The sequence below is a fragment of the Pistacia vera genome, unplaced genomic scaffold, assembly GCF_008641045.1.
Source record: "Pistacia vera cultivar Batoury unplaced genomic scaffold, PisVer_v2 Contig104, whole genome shotgun sequence".
Classification (NCBI taxonomy): Eukaryota; Viridiplantae; Streptophyta; class Magnoliopsida; order Sapindales; family Anacardiaceae; genus Pistacia; species Pistacia vera.
In genome coordinates this window covers 1389195-1406524 of record NW_022195071.1, presented here as the reverse complement: position 1 = coordinate 1406524, position 17330 = coordinate 1389195, and the positions used below count along the sequence as shown (strand labels likewise).

General features: G+C 41.2%; 1 protein-coding gene across 1 annotated transcript; it reads right to left on the bottom strand.

Moving 5' to 3' along the window:
• Window positions 1–6323: 6323 nt before the first annotated feature.
• LOC116125129 (glycine-rich cell wall structural protein-like) lies at window positions 6324–7333 on the bottom strand. The gene is made up of 3 exons (XM_031410847.1): window positions 7255–7333; window positions 6716–6837; window positions 6324–6674 (listed from the first exon to the last, which is right to left on the bottom strand). The coding sequence occupies exons 1-3, from the start codon at window positions 7331–7333 to the stop codon at window positions 6324–6326; spliced, it is 552 nt and encodes a 183-aa protein (XP_031266707.1).
• Window positions 7334–17330: the final 9997 nt, after the last annotated feature.

The window sequence follows — 17330 nt, the reverse complement described above, 5'->3', positions numbered from 1 at the left end:
AATTTAATCTTGGAATATTCACTCTCTTATACATATAAAATATAATATAAACTATAGATAGCATTCATATGAACATTCTTCAACTGTTGGTCATGTTATTTATTTAGATGATGGATCATATTATTTTTTATTTCTTCATTCACAAATAGTCAATATGACTAAGTCATACAGAGAGGGACACCATTGGAATTTGCCGACAAGGAAAAGGGCAATAATTGTACGTTTATCACTTTCATACAAAAACCTTATTATATAAGCTCATCCAATACAGCAATATTTTAAGTAAGAGCAATACTACTCTTACAAAGACAAAAACAAAGAGGCCATACAAAGACAATTTCCATCCTTCATCTTCATGATTTCTCTCTCTCTCTCCCTCTTTTTCCCTTTTTTTCTTTATTTTTTTCTTCCTGATGATGTCACTTTGTAGCTCTCTTTGTATTGTCTTTGTAAAGATAGCATTTTTCTTTTAAGTAATAATTTCCTTTAAATCTCTGTCTCTCCTCCTACCTCTTCTTCATCACCTTTAAACTTGGTGGCTCAACTGGTTCATGGATATTGATTCCTTCTGGATTACGGGGGGTGGCTTTATTATTACTATTTATTTCTTCAAACATTTTCATGGCTCCAGCTACCAAATTTTCCGAAACCTCAACAAAACGCAAAGCTTTTTTAAAGCTAGTTTTTGTGCTTATTCTTAGCTTCAATAACGTTGTTCCTCTCTTTGCTCGTCCATTTTATTATCCAGTGTCTTCCTCTTCATCAACAAGACAACTCCACTCCTATAATTCTCCTGCAACAAAACATTCTTCCACTGAATTTCATCCACAGCCCACGAAGCATAAAGCTTCAACCTCTTCTTCTTTCTCCACTGCTGCTGCTGTAACCAATGCTCCGGATCAACAATTTAAAGTAGCTGCACATGAAGTTCCTAGCGGTCCCAATCCTGAATCCAACTAGTAAGCAAAATTAAGTACTATTTTTTTCTTCTTCATCATCAGCTCGAACCATTTTTAGTTTGTCTTCTATTTTTATAGATTTCTCATGGAACTACTGGAATGTATATATAGTAATTGTACTTAATACTTTGATTTTCATATGATTTTGTGATTTATCTTTGCTTGCACGAATGATACTGGTAGTGGTGTTAATAATGTGTAAGAAATATTTGCAAACAAGAAGCTATAATATTTATATATGTATAATAATATCATGTAATATTTATATATGTATAATAATATCATGTGAGTGCTTACCCATCGTTTGGTTTCTGGGATTCGAGCCCCGTTGCGATCACTTGTACGTCCAAAGGTCATTGTTTCTTGTTTCCCAAAAATTGATGGGATTTTTGGATTCTAAAGAAAAAAAAATGTGATTGTGTGTGGCTTAATTGTGCTGGTAAAATCTTGTTCTATTGTATGTTTGTAGTAGAGTTTGAGGGAAAGTGGTAAAGAAACACAAGAAAGCTAAACAGTGTATAGACTATTTCTGAATGGTTAGAGTCAGATGTGTGATCTTTGTATACAACGACTAGACTGAGTAGTTTGGTATTGTGTTTGGAAAATTATTCAGCAAGCCATGGACTTTTGCATTTGTCTTACTATGGAACACATGGCCCAAGAAATCTGACAGAAAAAAGACATAAGATATGATTTGATAATCATAATAGTTGAACTCTCCATAATTCTTCGTCTTTCCTGTAATCATATAAACAATTATGATCAATTATCTATGGGCATGCACTAATGTTTTATACTTTCAGTACTTACGCAATTGGCCTGTAGTTTTGTTGAAGTATTCTAAGCAAGCACGTGTCTGACTGTTTGGTATGTATATTAATACTGATAAGTCAAAAATATTACCCAGCAAGAACAATTTAAATTCTTTCCTGTAGTACAGTCAAACAATATATATTACTGATAATGATAATAGAACATTTTTCAACTAATGAGACTCTTAATTAGTATATTTGCCAATTCTAATATTAAGCAATTAAGCATCTTTCTGCAGCATCTTTCTGGGTAATTAGACCATTCTCACCAGAAATTTACCTGTAGATCTTATAGATAGTATTGAATATCGAAAACTGAGATGTATCTATGAAATATTCAGGAGCGGGGAACTTAAATGTTTAATATATATTCATCTTTGGATATCTTTGAATTAAAACTAGGAAATTGAATATCGAAAACTGAGATGTATCTATGAAATATTCAGGAGCAGGGAACTTAAATGTTTAATATATGTTCATCTTTGGATATCTTTGAATTAAAACTAGGAAAAGAACATATATTAAATATATTTCATTTTCTGTTGATCTCTTCTGAAATGATCATATTACTTAGTTCATCCTATTAGTTAAATTGGCAGGCCGCAGAAGAGATATATATACAGTTAAATTATGGTCAACCAGATGATACTTCTTATAGTTATCTATAGTTAATTTCATTAATTTATTGGGAATTTTCAGCAGTACACGTTTCATTATGCTTCCTTGGTAGTAATATTATAAATCATCATCATCAAGGTACTGTCATCCACTGCATTGTGAGTGCGTAATTTGAATTGTTGAAGACATTAATTTACTAATGAATCCCACAACTCAAGTCATTTTAAATATGTTTCAACATATTGCTTCATGGCGATGTAACCACGCACGCGTATCCCCAACATTGGGAGCATATAATATGATGAATCCTTGGATGTGGGTGGATAAAGATGTATTATGATACACTATTATCAATACTCTTTGAAATTGTAATGCATATATGGAGCCATAAGTGTTCGGATTGTTCAATAACTCAGTGTTAACATCTTGATTCTGTTCAACACAAAAGTATTGAGAAATGCTATCGGCCGAGGGCTCTCTCTCAATCTGAGTCATTGGATTTGAAAGTCCAAGGGGGGAACAGGCCTATACGATACATAACTTGGTTACCAAAATATCAGTCTTCCTTAAGTATTGAATATTCGATAACTTGGTTACCAAACTATTGTTGGCTCGAGATAATTCAGGTTAACACTTCAATCAGCTTAGAACTAATCCAAATGGGGATTGAGCTTAAACTTCACATAATGCATTTTGTTGTACAGGATTCATTATGTTATTAAGCCTAATAATTAAGTTAAGTCTGGATTATAGTAGTTCATGCAAGGGGAAAAGGATTCATATATCTAGATTCTAGACTCAACCGGTCGGCTCAGTTAATCAGCTGAACCCTATTTTTTCGCTCACCCCTGATTAAAAAGATAGCAACTTTGCTTAACAATCTAACTACTTCAATTAGCATTTACACACAAGCACAACACGTGTAGATGCGTAAGCTATTTTACACATGCAAGCACAACTTATCTAATCTGAATTTCTTTAATGGACTCTTTTTCAACAATGGACTGTTGACTTAGACCTGTTGAAACTTGGCTCTCAACACATGATACGTTCAATGTGGACAGTGGCGTGAATTTTGTTGGAGCAAAAGTAATCTTAATGCAAACTTAATAGTTAAAGAGGCATCCATATATTGGAAACATAAGTGGATATATAAGAGCATGTGACAAGGAGAGGAATACGCTATTTTTTACATCCACAAATAATAAAAGCTGCTCTATCGCAAATTCGCAATTTCCCAACACAAGGTAAGAGTTAATTTGACTATAACTTTCAACTAACTATAATTTCCAAGATTCCGCTTAATTTTTATGGGAAATATTCGGATTCCGTGAATAATCAATGTATTGAATTTGATCATGCCTTAAACTTTTTTAAGATTAACTTGAAATTAATGTATTCAACTACTTTCCTGATCAACGAAAACACGAAAAATTTAAGCAGTGAAATATTAATGAATAAACTATCTCTGGGTAACCGAACAGTTTGCTAAGGGACTCTTGAGTATATTACTCAAGAGGTTCTGAGTTCAAGTCCTTCTTTGGGTGTTAATAGAGATAATCATTGAAACTCTTATTCAGCTGGTAATTTCAGGATTCCTAAGGATTAGTTGAGGTGCGCGTAAGCTGACCCGAACACTTCCGATTATCAAAACAATATATATATATATGAGATCCAGCATGGCTATTGGTTGAGCTAGCATTTATTAAGACTATATATTTGTGTAATATGTCAATATATATATATATGAGATCCAGCATGGCTATTGGTTGAGCTAGCATTTATTAAGACTATATATTTGTGTAATATGTCATATTGATCAAACCAGGTTTACAAGTCCTTTCTAGTGAAATTGAATTGGGTGATATTATTATCAGTGCAGACTGTCACTTTTTACTTCCAGATCGTACTGGATTGGCTTAGATATTTCACTTTCAATAATTATCATCATATAAAAATTGTTTTTATTATTTAATTGATCGAGTAACTTACTGAAAAATAAAAGATGCTGAAAAAAAAGCTGGATCTAACATCATGGAATGGAGGGCAAGAGAGCCTCCTATTAGGATGATTAATTTTCCCGGGAATTTCTATGTGCATGTGATACTGGAGAAGGGGGAAGAACTGCTATTAATTTATATTTATTTTAATTAAATGCTGAAAATTATGTGAAGTAATATAAGAAATATACGAAGAAGCTATACCAGATAGACCTTGAATAAACTATTTTACAACTTACGGAAGTAGCTTGGAAGTTTTTTGAGTTTATTTCGAGTGTTAAAATTTGAAAAATATTTATATTCTATAAAATCGACTTGATATATTATTGTACACATTAAAGACTTTTTGGTAATTTAATTCTTTGAAATTTAAATTTTTTACATTTTTTAACCAAACAATTACAAATTTTCCAGAAAAGCTATATTTTCATAAGAAATAATTGTTTCATTAATAAGGAATGATTGTTACTTTTTAATGAACGGTTATTTCTTATGCATGAACAATTGTTCCTTTGTAAAGAACAGTCATTCTTTATGAAAGAACGGTCGTTCGCCTCTAAAAAAAAAACGTTCGTATTTAGTTAAAATCATTTAATGTCTTAGGTGTGGTGGAAATGGACATGACAATTGACAACTCAACTGATATATTAAAATTGTAAGAAAAAGTTGTAAAATTAGATTGTAATCATAGTATTACTCGTTATAGAAACCAAATTAAAAGATGTTTTTTGAGGAACACAAATACTCAACAATAATAATATTGATCTGCCTAGCAATTAATTTTACCTTTTAGTTTGGTCTATTATTTATGATAGCTAGACAATGTACTTCATATCCACAGACAAAAAATAAATGTAAAGGGTCATCATGCATCTCATTAATTAATTGATGGAAAATTTTCACTACTCTTTGATCGTTTTTTCTTTTTCATTTTAAGAGAAAATTAATGGCCAGCAATTTTTATGGCATTGCATGTGCTCATCTTTCTGGTACCCAGCCAGCCAGCCAGCCAGCCAGGGTTTTCAACCTTTTTCCAACATTTTGTTATATATATAGCGCAAATCTAACCTCGAAGTATTATCAAACATCTCAAATGCGGTAGTGTGTATTTTTTTTTCGCAATTGTAAACTTAAGAAATTATGTAGAAAATTTGGATTTGTTTGGTATGAAATTTAGGGTTAATTTCATGGCCCTTCAAAAGATACTTAAGTCTTTACGAAATAGTATTAAAAACTTGTATAAGGTTGTTTTTTTATTATTTATATATTTATAAGAGTTTAATGATATTTTAAGTAGTTTTTAATGCTTTTACGAGGTATTTAATTTTAGGGCATTTGTGATCTCAAAGCAGATAAATTAACCCTAAAACTTAAAAACAATGTTTTATTTTTTAAGAGGCGACTCTTTGCTCTTAACTCGTAAGTGATTGCTCCTTTGACCGTCGGTTTGAAGAATGAATAATTACCCTTACTAGCCACAATTGGTCGAGTGAACAAAACCACATTAGAAGATAATAAAACGTTTCAACCAATTCCAAAAATAAATAAAAATTTGTATTAAATTAGAATTTCTATATCAAGTAGGAAAAAATGTGTATGGTATAATCTATTATCAATAATGAATAAAATGTGTACGGTATAATATAAACCATTTGTAAAACTTAATAACATTACCCAAGTAGTGATAACACGTTTAGCACAAATTAAGCATAAGATTTAGAAATAATTAATACAATCATAGAGACATTACAACTTCCCATGCACGAAGAAATATACTTCTTCATTACGTCCATTCTTAGACCAACGCCATGCATACATAAACATCAAGAAGATCTCATTAAGCCAATAAGCATTGTTTTTTTTTCTCTAACATTTTCGAACGCCATCAGAGTTAAAGAATCACTCAGCAGTGTAGCTGGATAATTGCATGTTGTTTAGTGGCCGCCTCCACCAGCTCCAAATCCTGCTCCACCGCCAAACCCACCACCCCCGCCCGCACCAAACCCACCTCCTCCACCGAAACCACCACCACCTCCTCCACCGAAACCACCACCACCTCCTCCACCAACTCCACCACCAACACCTACACCTTTCCCCAAACCCCCACCAGTTCCAAACCCTCCTCCAGCACCACCACCAGCTCCTCCACCACCGCCAAATCCACCTCCTGCACCGCCACCCCCACCCCCCCTAAGCCTCCACCCCCCCAGACCGCCCCCTCCACCTGCTCCACCACCTAATCCTCCACCCCCACCAAGTCCTCTCCTCCCACCCGCTCCCACCACCTAGACCCCCACCACTCCTCCACCTAGACCACCACCATGACCAATCCACCTTCTCCACCTGCTCCCCACCTAACCCCCACCAGCTCCTCCACCAGACAACCACCATGGCCAAGTCCACCACCTCCGCCTAGACCACCCCCATGGCCAAGTCCACCTCCTCCACCTAGACCACCACCATACCAAGTCCACCCTCCCTCCACCTAGTCCACCCCCCATGACCAAGCCCTCCACCTCCACCTCGACCCCACCTCCTCCTAAACCCCACTATGACCAAGCCCTCCACCGCCTCCTAGACCCCCACCACTCCTCCACCTAGGCCACCACCTCACCCCCTCCAAGACCCCCCCAGCTCCTCCACCTAGGCCACCCCCTGCACCACCTCCTAGACCCCCACCAGTTCCCCTCCGCCACCACCACCTGAACCACCACCCCCCCCTAGACCACCTCCACCACCCCCAACCGCCACCGCCACCACCCTAGTCACCCGCCACCACCATGCCTCCACCAAACCCATGCCCTAGACCACCTCTTTAAAAATAGCGGATGAGGAAAAAGGTGTTTATCATCAATCACCCTTTACCATTATCACCCAAAACCAAACCATTTAAAACCAAAACACAAAACACAGTAACCACAACTCCACGAGCTAGAGCACTCATTGTAACAATTCACTTAAATAATCAAAGAAAGAAGAACAAGAGCAAGAGCTCATTGCGCCTGTATGCATGATAAGTGTAGTATATATAGTGAAAGAGCTAGTTACTTCATGTTAAAAACCCCAACTGCCACGCTTCGATGAGTAAATGAGGCTCATCTGTCATTGCATAAAATTTATTTGTCCAACTGTCCTTCCCGTTTCAATCTCAATTGAACCACTGTTCCAAAGAACTTGAGTGTTGACTAGCGAGGTTTCTTTAGGTATTTTTTATGCAAAAATGAGTCAACTTGATTTGGATGGGGCCAAAAGTGTTGATAAATCAAGAGAGAGAGAAGATTGAACCCTAATGTGATTTCATTTAATAGGTTTCCAAGCCATTAATGGCGGAACCAAATTATGTGCACGCTACAGTACATGGATAGTAATGAATTTCTACGCGTGAAGATGGAAGACATGACGTATCGCTGTTATGGGGAGACTGCGGCTGATTGCTCTGAATTATGCTCTTGTTGAAAAATGGCTTTTAGCAAAATCACATGGGGTAAAGTGATAAGGGAGAAGTTAGGGCCTTATATGTAATGGGCCAAAATAGTTTTTTGTCCCACATTGAAAAGGAATGAAAAGTGGGAAACTTTTGGGGTCTAATATAAGGACCTAAATCAATGTTAGTTGTCCCAAGTTGTAATTCCATTATACTTCTTTTGTTTAGGTTCTTTCTTTAAGGACCCTTTAGTTTGCAAGTTTTGTGTATCTCCCATTTGTTTTGGGTATTTGTGTATTGCCCAAATATTTGTAATATTGTTTGGAGATAGTGGAGCTTTTTTTTTGCAGCGCCCGAGAACGTAGTTTTAATACCGAACCTCGTTAATTCCGGTATTCTTATTTTTGCATTTAATTTTGGCAATTATTTATGCTTTACTACTTGTATTATTATATTCAATAAGCTAGCGTTAGAGTTTATGTTTCCGTTGCATACAATTGGTATCAGAGCCTAGGTTTAGGACAGTGAGTAGCTATTTGTAGGGTTATATGCATGTTTAGGAAATTCTGTCAAAAAGCGATAAAAGTCTAAGGAGACTGGATTTTAAGTGGGACCATTTGTGACCCCTCTATTTGTCCTGGGAATTTTCCTGGTGCTTATTTAATCATTTCAGCACTTACACTACCTAGGGCTATTGTGATTTGTTGTTTAGCTATTGAATATAATATTTTGTGGAGCTTGGTTATTGGGAATTTTGTTTACCAAGCCAATTGAGTAAGGCATAAATGGCATCATCGTCCGAGGATTCATCGTCCGAGCATCACCGTCTGCGGCACCACCATCCGCACCAGTAAAGATGATAACGTTTCAAATGCATTTATGTTGAAAAATTTGATGGTCAAAATATTTGGCTTGGTGGCAGAGTGAGGTAATGGATAGCTTGTATCAGCAGGATCTAGATATCGTTCTGGAGGGGAAAAACCAGAAGATGTCTATGAGAAAGACTGGGAGGTTGAATGTAAAAGCATGGGATGATTCGCTCATGTCTTTGTAGAGAGCAGAAACATCCATTCATTTAAGAGACGTCTGCCAATAATTTTGGAAGGCACTGGAAACAAATAGAAAAAAGTAATGAGAATCGGCTATATTTGATGAAAAGACTGTTTCGTCTTCAGTTGAGACCAGGTACAAATATCAGTAGCCATATGATACATTAAACAGATTAATTGTTGATTTGTTAATTTGGATGAAACATTCAAAGATGAGCATAAGGCTATGTTTTTAATTGATCTCTTCCAGATGAGTTGGACTATCTTAGTATTACACTTCTTCATGGGAAAGAAAATTGTCCTTTGAAGAAGTTTGTTCTGCTCTGTCCAATCATGAAATTCGGAAGAAGGATCAGAAGGAGAATAGAGATGATTCAGCAGAAGCTCTTGTAGCAAGAGGGCGGAGCACAAATCAGAGTCGTGAAGGAGAGAAGGGGAAGATCTCGTTCAAAAGAACTCTTAGGGATCAATGTGCCTTTTGTCTGAGAAAGGGCATTGGAAAAAGATTGTCCGAAGTTGCAAAAGAAAGAGGGCAAAGCTACTTCTGATGCATACTTTGTTGAACGTGAAGAGAATGAGTCTGATTTCGGTCTAGTTAGCTTACCATCCACCTCTGGATCAAATATGGATTATGGATTCAGGTTATACCTATCATAGGTGTCCCCACAAGGAGTGGTTCTTTAATTTGAAGAACATGGTGGTTGTTTATATGGGCAATGATGATGCTTGTAAAACAACTGGATAGGTTCAATTCGGTTGAAGAATCATGATGGCTCAACTAGAACTCCGACAATGTTCGGTATGTACCGAAGTTGAAAAGAATCTCATCTCTTTGGGAGCCTTGGAATCTAAAGGCTTCACAGTGAATTGCGAGATGGAATTCTAAAAGTCTCTTCAGGTGCTCTTGTGGTAATGAAAGGCACGAGGAGAACAACTGTATTACTATATAGGTAGTACAGTTATTAAACGATTGCTGCAGTCTTGCAGAAGGATGCAGATTCAGAAATGCTCAAGTTGTGGCATATGCGTTTGGGGCATGCGGTGAAAATGCCTTACTTAGTTTGGTGAATCAAGGCTTATTGAAATGTGCAAAGACCTGTAAGCTGGACTTCTGTGAGCATTGTGTTCTGGAAAACAGACAAGAGTGAAATTCGGCACCGCAATCCATAATCTAAGAGTATTTTGGATTATGTTCATTCTATGTGTGGGGACCTACAAAAACAACATCTTTGGAGGTATGCACTATTTTGTCACTTTTGTAATGATTTTTCAGAAGATTTGGGTGTATGTGATAAAAACTAACGATAACGTACTTGGTGTTTTCCTTAAATGGAAAAAGATGATTGAGACTCAGACTGGTAGAAAGATCAAGCAGCTACGTACAGATAATGGTGGGGAGTACGTAGTGATCCGTTTTTGAAATTTGCCAAGATGAAGGAATTGTACGCCACTTTACAGTAAGAAATATCCACAGCAAAATGGGGTGGCAGAACGCATGAATCGAACTATACTGGAGAAAGTTCGATGTGTTGTCCATTCTGGGTTGGGCAAAGAGTTTTGGGCTAAGGCAGTTATATATGCGTGTCATCTCACAATCGTCTACCATCAACTGCAATTGAAGGCAAGACGCCGATTGAGTATTGTCTGGAAAACCTGTTTCTGATTATGACCTTTACATGTTTTTGGTTCCACTGCTTATTATCATGTGAAGAGTCTAATGTTAGATCCTACACAAAGAAAGCAGTATTTATGGGGATTACCTCGGTGTGAAAAGATACCGTCTTTGGTGCCAAGTTCGAAGAAAATACTGTTTAGTAGGATGTGACATTTGATGAGTCTTCTATGTTAGAACAAAAACAGGAAGCCAGTTAGGTTTTCAGTACTTCCGCAACAGGGAGGCATACTCAACAGCAGGTGGAGTTTGAAACAACATCATTTAGCCGAGCTGGAAATGTGACTCCTATGAAGAGGATTCATTGGAGATGAAGAAGAGGATTCTTCCCAAGAACCTCAACAAGAATCCATTGCTGTTAATAGGCCAAGACGAGAAATTCGCAAGCCTGCTCGTTTTGCTGATACGGTGGCCTATGCACTCCCAATTGAAGATGGTGAAGTTCCTTCCACTTATAATGAAGTAGCTAGCAGTTCCGAAAATGGTAAGTGGAGGAAAGCCATGAAAGAAGAGATGCAGTCTCTCCATAAGAATGAAACTTGAGGTTTGTTCAATTACCAAAGAATAAGAAGGCAATTGAATGCAAATGGGTATATGCAAAGAAGAAGGATTTCCGAATTTGAAAGACATCCGATACAGGCAAGGTTGGTGGCGAAAGGCTACGCTCAGAAGGAAGGAATAGATTTCAATGAGGTATTTTCTCCATTTGTAAAGCATTCTTCCATTAAATTTTTGTTGCCTTGGTTGCTCAGATGAATCTTGAACTTGTTCAACTGATGTGAAAACCGCGTTTCTACTGGTGATTTGGAAGAGGAAATCTATATGACTCAGCCAGAAGATTTAGGAGTATTGGGAAGGAAGATTGGGTTTGTAAACTAAAAGATCGCTTTATGGTTTGAAACAATCTCCGAGGCAGTGGTACAAGCGATTTGATAGGTTTTGATGGGTCAAGAGTACACAAGAAGCAAATTTGACAACTGTGTGTATTTTCAAAGGCTACAAGGTGATACTCTCATTTATCTACTCTTATATTGTTATGATATGTTGATTGCTTCAAAGAATGTAAAGAAATTGAAAGTTAAAGGCCAACTAAATCAAGAATTTGAGATGAAGGATTAGGGGAAGCCAAGAAGATTCTCGGTATGGAGATATTAGATATAGAAAATGGCAAGGTTTGTTGGACACAAAAGCAGTATCTAAAGAAGGTCTTACAACGTTTTGGCATAACTGAAAGTACAAAACCTGTAAGTACTCCACTTACTCCTCATATAGCTTAATGCGTCATTATCTCCAAGTACGCTGAAGAACGAGAGTATAGTCAAAAGTTCTGTTTCAATCGTTGGTAGCTTGATGTATTCAATGGTGTGTACTAGGCCCGACATTTCACATGCAGTTGGATTGTAGGTATAGCATGATTCTGGTAAAGGACATTGGCAAGCTGTGAAGTGGATTTTACGGTATATTATAGGTACTGTAAACATTGGTTTGGTTTTTGAGCGGATGAAAATCTTAGTCAATTTGCTGTTGGCTATGTTGATTTTGATTATGCTGGTGATTTGGACAAGCTCGGTCAACTACTGGATATTGTAGACTTAAAAATCTACCTGTACAAAAGAGGGGTCTGATCCCGTGAGGTTAGGCCACTAGCGATCTGCTGTACCTGCACAAGTAGAGAACCACGCGTGAAGCGAACGGGAAACACCAGGTGTTGTTTGCCGTAGGCACTCCGACGCTCAAATCAGCAAGGCTAAAAGGCTAATATAGTGAGTGCTAGGGAATGGGAGATTACCGGAATTCTAGTCGGGGACTATGAGACTACGGCAATAAGCGGGACTCTCAATTAAAGAGTCTTGGGTGTGAAGGTGTAATGTCGATGTCCCTTGTGAGGTTGGCCTCTGCTTATATAGTGGTCGTCTGGTCTTCCAATCCTAGTGGACAGGAGTCCTATGTTGACTCTGATGCCAACCCTAGAAGAATCAGGGCCGTAATCACTGTCTTTATCAGTGTCCAGATAGGAAGTTATTCCAATTAGGAGATGACCTCCTAGTGGGAAAGTCACCAGGAAAGGGGAGGCCCTTGAATAGGAATTGATCAAGAATAGGAAAATATTGAAGGGGCTATGGGCTCTGGACTGACCCATAGGCCTAGAAATTGGACAAGGCTTAGAGGCTCGCGCCCATGGTTTTGGGCCGTTATACTTCGTATCAAATAGGGCTAATCCGATGGGCCTCTACAAGACTGGGCATGTCATTCTTCACCAGTGATCATGTTTCCCTATTTGGGCCAGGACGATTTTTTGCCCTAACAGTTTGTCCCCCACTCTCGGAGTTGAGAGTACTCAAGTCAGGGATTAGTTACGCTTAAGGCGAGCTCGGTCTTCCCCCCATGGGCGAACGATCATTGAAGTGATTGGTCTGACCGTTGCAGATGATCCTTGATTGGACGTCGTTCGGTGCCCACTCCTGACCAAGAGCGTGCCCCCATTGCGATGTATGATTGGTCCGACGAGCCGAAGGCAGGGAACTAGGTCTGGTCGCTCGGTACCTCCGCGCGACTAGCAGGGAAAGTACGTAGGGGGCATTCTTTCGTCATGTCGGTCACGAGTTAAGTAGGCTTACTAAAACTTCATTCGGTCGGGCATTTGGGATGACCAGGTAGGTGAGGTCACCGAACTACACGTTGCCCACTCGTTCGCCATGGACGGACGAATGGACGAGGTTTGATGGCGTTCTGAAAGGGCTTAACCCGGGCTACTCCAAACTCATGCATCGATCGACGGGCCTTCCGGGCTGGCTGAGTACGGATGCCTTGGAGGTTCCTGACCTGAACGTTAGTCCGTCGGAGGGACTGAATGGCCAAGTACTGTTGGGGCGAAGGTTGGATGTTTCGAACACATTCTAGAGGTACGAACTGAGTCGGCCGGAGGGTCGGGCGATAGATACGCGAATCTATATAGTTACGGTTTCCCAGGTGGTATGGATCGCTGCCACGTGTATGTGGCGATCGATCCGTCGTTTCGAGAGCGGGAAAACGAAGAGACCCCTGACAACCAGCCAATCAAGTCCTGCCACGTGTTTGTGTTCTCTTTACAATCTGGGAGCAGCCTGTTCATCTTCCGTCGTTTGTTTCGTGCTTTCACAAGAAAAAAAATCCCTCCTCTCTTTTTTTTTTGTTCTTTTTTGTGTTTTCAGTTTCTTTACGGCGTTGTCTTTTCTGCAACAAGGTAACACTTTTTCTTTTTAAGCCGTTTTGCTGTTCTGTTTGTGGGTTTCTCTTCTTTTTTTGTGGTTTTTTGGTGGTTGAAACTTTGGGAGGTATGATGAGATTTCTTTTTGAACTTTTGAGGGGGTTTATACTGGGTTTCCAAGTGTTTTCGTGTTAAGACTCAGAGAAAAGTATAGATTTAAGTTTTCCGGTGATATCTGGAAGAATCCGATGATTCGAGCGTTTTCTGGGTTTTTTTGATAAATCGGGGAAGAAGTCGTGCTTAGTACGAGGCGTTCGGTCGGTCGGTACCGCCTGACCGACTAGAGCGTACCTCCGGGGATAATTAGGTCGTCCGCTCCGTCCAACCGGGTGAAGAAGGGGCGCGTGGAGCGGACAAAAGGTTGGTTGGTCATCCGGCGAATGGAAGTTTTTGGTTCATAGAAAGTGAACGAGGCTGATAGGTGACTTGGTCTGACTTGGCGGTGGGTCGTCGCTGGGCAAGAAGTATTCTACTAAACCTGGTTCTAACGTCGGTTGGTTGGAAGGGTCGACCTAGAGTAGGGTGACGTTTCATTGTCGGGTAGTACCGTCTCTTCATTCGGCCAATTAGGTGGGGCGACTTAGATTGAAGATTGGCTTTCGCAGGTGTCGGTCGGTGTCGAGGACTGGTAGCTGTGTTGACACTGCGTTGAATTTTTCCAAGGAACGAATCGGTCGGTTAGGACGGGGAGTCATCCGCTATGTCTGACGATACGTCATCGAGGTCGAGTCGAGATGGGGTTGATGTTGGGGACGAGTATGAGCGTGCCCCGACTATGGTGATGATGCCTGAGGGGAGCGTTCCGGTGGGCGTGCCGACCGTAGTTAGTGTTGCTGCTCCAGGGTCGAGTGAGCGTGGGCCGAGTGGTTCGGGTCGGTATGGTGAGTGGGGAACTCGGGGGGCTGGCAGTCCTTCATCCGTTAGTAGCTCTGAGGAAGAGCCGAGCCACAGGCAGTGGGATTCTAACCAGGGATTATCCGCCTGTGCTGAAGGTAGTGAGTGTGTGGCTATCCGTACGCTGTATCTATCCCTGGTTCAGTCAGAGTCTGGGCCCCGTGTCGTACGAGCGGGTTGATTGGGAAGCTGAAGGTTGGTCTGTGTGTAGCGAAATGGTTTCACGATGGGTTGAGGTTGCCGTGCCTCGCCTCGTCTGGGAGTTGCTGAATCACTTCATCATCGCCCCTTCCAAACTTATGCCAACGCCTGAGACTGTTGATGGCCTGGAGGATCTTGTGTTACGGCATCAAATTGTGTTCGGTTGCACGAGCTGCTGTACTCGTACTTCCTGAACGAGATGATAAGGAAAGGGCCGATATCTGCTAAACTTGAGACACGACCGGTTCATCTGGTGACTAACCTGCGGTCTAGTGATAAAAACTGAAAGATCGCTACTTTTTCTTGAAGGGTCAGGCCGTTTTCGAGACGGGGCACGGGCGAGACCCGATCGGCTGGCGAGCTACTGGTGAGAACTTCGTCGTTTCTTTCGTACTTTTGATTACTAAATCTTGATTGTGTTTTTGTTTGTGCAGAGCTCGATTTCAATCGTGCCGGCAGAGTGGGGACGGCTTGGACGTAGCTACCCGAGGGTGTAGCCATCCCGTTGGAGCAGAGGATTGGCGAGTGGTGCTGGCAGAGTCTAATCTGAGGAGCATATCTTTGGGCCGGAGTAGAGGCTATTCAGAGAGGTACTCATTTCCTCTCGCTGAGTAGACTTGGGATGTGCTCCTGAGTCGATACTGAACCATATCATTTTTGGTGAGTCCGTGCTGAACCCAACCGTTGGAGAGTTTGCACTTGCAGAGTCGCTGATGAAGAAGTTGACTGTCCCGAGCGCGAGCGAATCCATCGCCAGGCGTCGAGAGAAGCGAAAGAGGAGTCGTTGGAAGCAAGATGCAGGGTTGAGGATGTATTGGCAACGCCGCCTAGTCGGTAGCCCCCGAGTCAGCAGCCTTCGGCGGGAGTCGGGTCATCCCAGGCTGCCGTTGTGGATGAGGAGGCCAGGACTATTACCATCATGATTCCGGCTACTGCGTCGACTTACTCTGACGCGACATCTATGATAAGCTGGCTGACTCCTTCTTGTTCCACCGGACGAGGCGCGCTTGAACCGATGGGTGCGGTTGCTGCCGCTGATTGGGGTGTATCCCGCGCCGTTCAGGTATGGCAGTACTTGGTTCATTTTTTCTTGTTTGATTATGTTCTCATTGCTCATTTTGTTGTGCAGGTACTCATAGTAGTCTCCACCTAAGGAAGTCTGTCGTGGCGCAGAGAGCGGATACAGGATGTATCCAAGCCAACGCTGGTTTGCGGCAGAAGGAGGCAGCATCCCGAAGGCCGAACGGGAGTCAGCACGCCTCAGGATAGTGAGGCCGAGGTCGAGAGGCTACGGCGCGAGTTACGCGAGAGGACCGCGGATGTGTGAGTCCCTCAGGAGCAGTGCATCTCCATTGCTGATGACGCCATCATCAAGGCCCGGCGATGCTCATGCTTGAGTTTAAGGAAGGGCGCCTCTCATTGGGTCCGGATAAGACATTCTGCTCATGCAAGAGTTGTTGGAAGAGGAAACTAGTCATCCGTGGGACGGAAAGAGGAGCAGGCGCCTGAGCTTAGTCAGCCGGGTGTGGGGACGTGAGCGACCTGGCTGCGGGGCCGAGCATGTGTGGTCCTGCGTGGCGTCGATTTGGTGGAGGATGAGACTCGTGCCGAGGATGCTTAGTGCTCCTCCCTTAATTCTTTTTTGTATTTTGGGGCCTGCGATGCCCTTTTGTTTTGGCGTCTTGCCGTTTTTTGTATTCTGAACTGGGGCGTTTGACGCCATATATATACTTTTGATTGTTCTGGTTTCTCATGTTTCTCCTTGGATGAATAACTGTTCTTTTATTTCCCTTATTTTGTGCGTGTTACCTCAGCGTGGCCTAATGGCTAAGGCATGTAGGCCTTATGTTGGGCTGGGTTGGTGCTTTGCTTGACAATGGTATAGGAATCATTCATTAGGTCGGTCGACCGAGTGTGTAGTCTGGATGAATGGCTGTGCATCTTTAGCTCAGTTTTTGGGTTGGATGGGCCGGTCCAAGGTGCCAAGTCTTGGATCGGACAGGGCCGATCTTGAGGTGTTCTTGAGAGTCGTGCGAGGTCGATTCGGGTGAGTAATTCATCGCCGGTCGACTTGAAGGTGTCCGTACGTATATCAGGCAGGGCTGATTTGAAGGTGTCCATACTTATTCGGCATGGCCGATTTGAAGGTGTCCGACGTATATCGGGCATGGCCGATTTGAAGGTGTCCGTATATCAGGCAGCGCCGATTTGATGTGTCCGATGTTCATCGGCAGGGCCGATTTGACGGTGTTTAGTAATTTGTCGACCGGGGTCGATTTGAAGATGAGACTACTGAATAATACTTCATTATTCTGGCCATGAGGCCGACTGTCTAGAGAGTGGATAGCGCCCACTCATCCTTTTTATTAACATGAAAAGAAACAAAAAAACGAAAAATTCCCAACCGGACCAGGGTTCACCTACGGTAGTAACGTTTGAGGTGAACGTCATTCC

Bases quoted from the DNA above. Each gene is read 5' to 3' on its own strand.
- LOC116125129 (XM_031410847.1), bottom strand. From the start codon at position 7,333: ATGAGTGCTCTAGCTCGTGGAGTTGTGGTTACTGTGTTTTGTGTTTTG. The intron at 6,838-7,254 runs GTAAAGGGTGAT...GTGGTGGTCTAG, and splicing joins TTTGGTTTTGGGTGATAATG to GTGGAGGAGGTGGACTTGGC. The intron at 6,675-6,715 runs GTCATGGTGGTG...GTGGGGGTCTAG, and splicing joins CAGGTGGAGAAGGTGGATTG to GTGGTGGGAGCGGGTGGGAG.